Below are 805 nucleotides of genomic sequence, written 5' to 3' on the forward strand. Positions count from 1 at the left end.
GAAAAGCCACCTAAGATACGTGCCCACCGCCACATTCGGCGTCATCGCCTCTCCTACCTGCACGGACGTCCTTCTTCATCCTTCGGGCAAGCTTGCTTTCACGGCCGCCCTGGAAAATGTGGCCATATTCAACTTGCGGTCTGGCCTGCCTGTGCGCTTTTTGCGACCTCCAGGGCCGAGTTTAGATGATCCCGAAGCCGACGCCCCGCAATGGGGAGAGGTGACCTGCCTGGCCTTGTCCCCTGACGGCACCACCTTGGCCGCGGGGTACCATGCCGGGGTGATCAACCTCTTCGACGTGGTAACAGGCGCGCTGAAAGTGACCCTGCACGGGCATCGGTCGGGGGGGGTGGCTTGCCTCGCCTTCGGCGCGCTGGGGTCGACGTTGGTGAGCGGGGGAAGGGACACGGACGTGATCGTCTGGGATCTGGTCACGGAGAGTGGGCTGTACAGGCTCAAGGGGCACAAGAGTGGGGTGACGGGCCTGGGGCTCTGGGGGGAGGGAGGGGGGGAGGGAGGGGGGGAGGAAGGGGCTGGCCCTCGGTACCTGCTCTCCTCCTCCAAGGACACGCTGTTGAAGGTCTGGGAGCTGGCGAGCCAGCATTGCGTGCAGACGCTAACGGGGCACCGGTCGGAGATCTGGTCCCTGGTTTTAAGCCCGGATAGACGGAGGCTGGTGACAGGGGCAGCGGATCGACAGCTGCGCGTGTGGGCGGTGGGGGAGGGGAGGGAAGGAGGGGAAGGAGGGGCGGGGAGGGGAGGGGGGGACGGGGAGGGAGGGAGGGAAGGGCGTGGTGGCCGGTAC

The 805-nt window shown here is 66.2% G+C and overlaps 1 protein-coding gene across 1 annotated transcript; it reads right to left on the reverse strand.

Moving 5' to 3' along the window:
- Nucleotides 1-518: 518 nt before the first annotated feature.
- On the reverse strand, nt 519-724 carry NGA_2065200 (wd repeat-containing protein 3; the record flags this gene model as incomplete). Its single annotated transcript, XM_005855213.1, has 1 exon — nt 519-724. A coding segment is annotated over one exon (206 nt), but the record flags the coding sequence as incomplete, so codon positions are not given.
- Nucleotides 725-805: the final 81 nt, after the last annotated feature.

This window comes from Nannochloropsis gaditana (assembly GCF_000240725.1).
Source record: "Nannochloropsis gaditana CCMP526 unplaced genomic scaffold scaffold257, whole genome shotgun sequence".
Taxonomy (NCBI): Eukaryota; class Eustigmatophyceae; order Eustigmatales; family Monodopsidaceae; genus Microchloropsis; species Microchloropsis gaditana.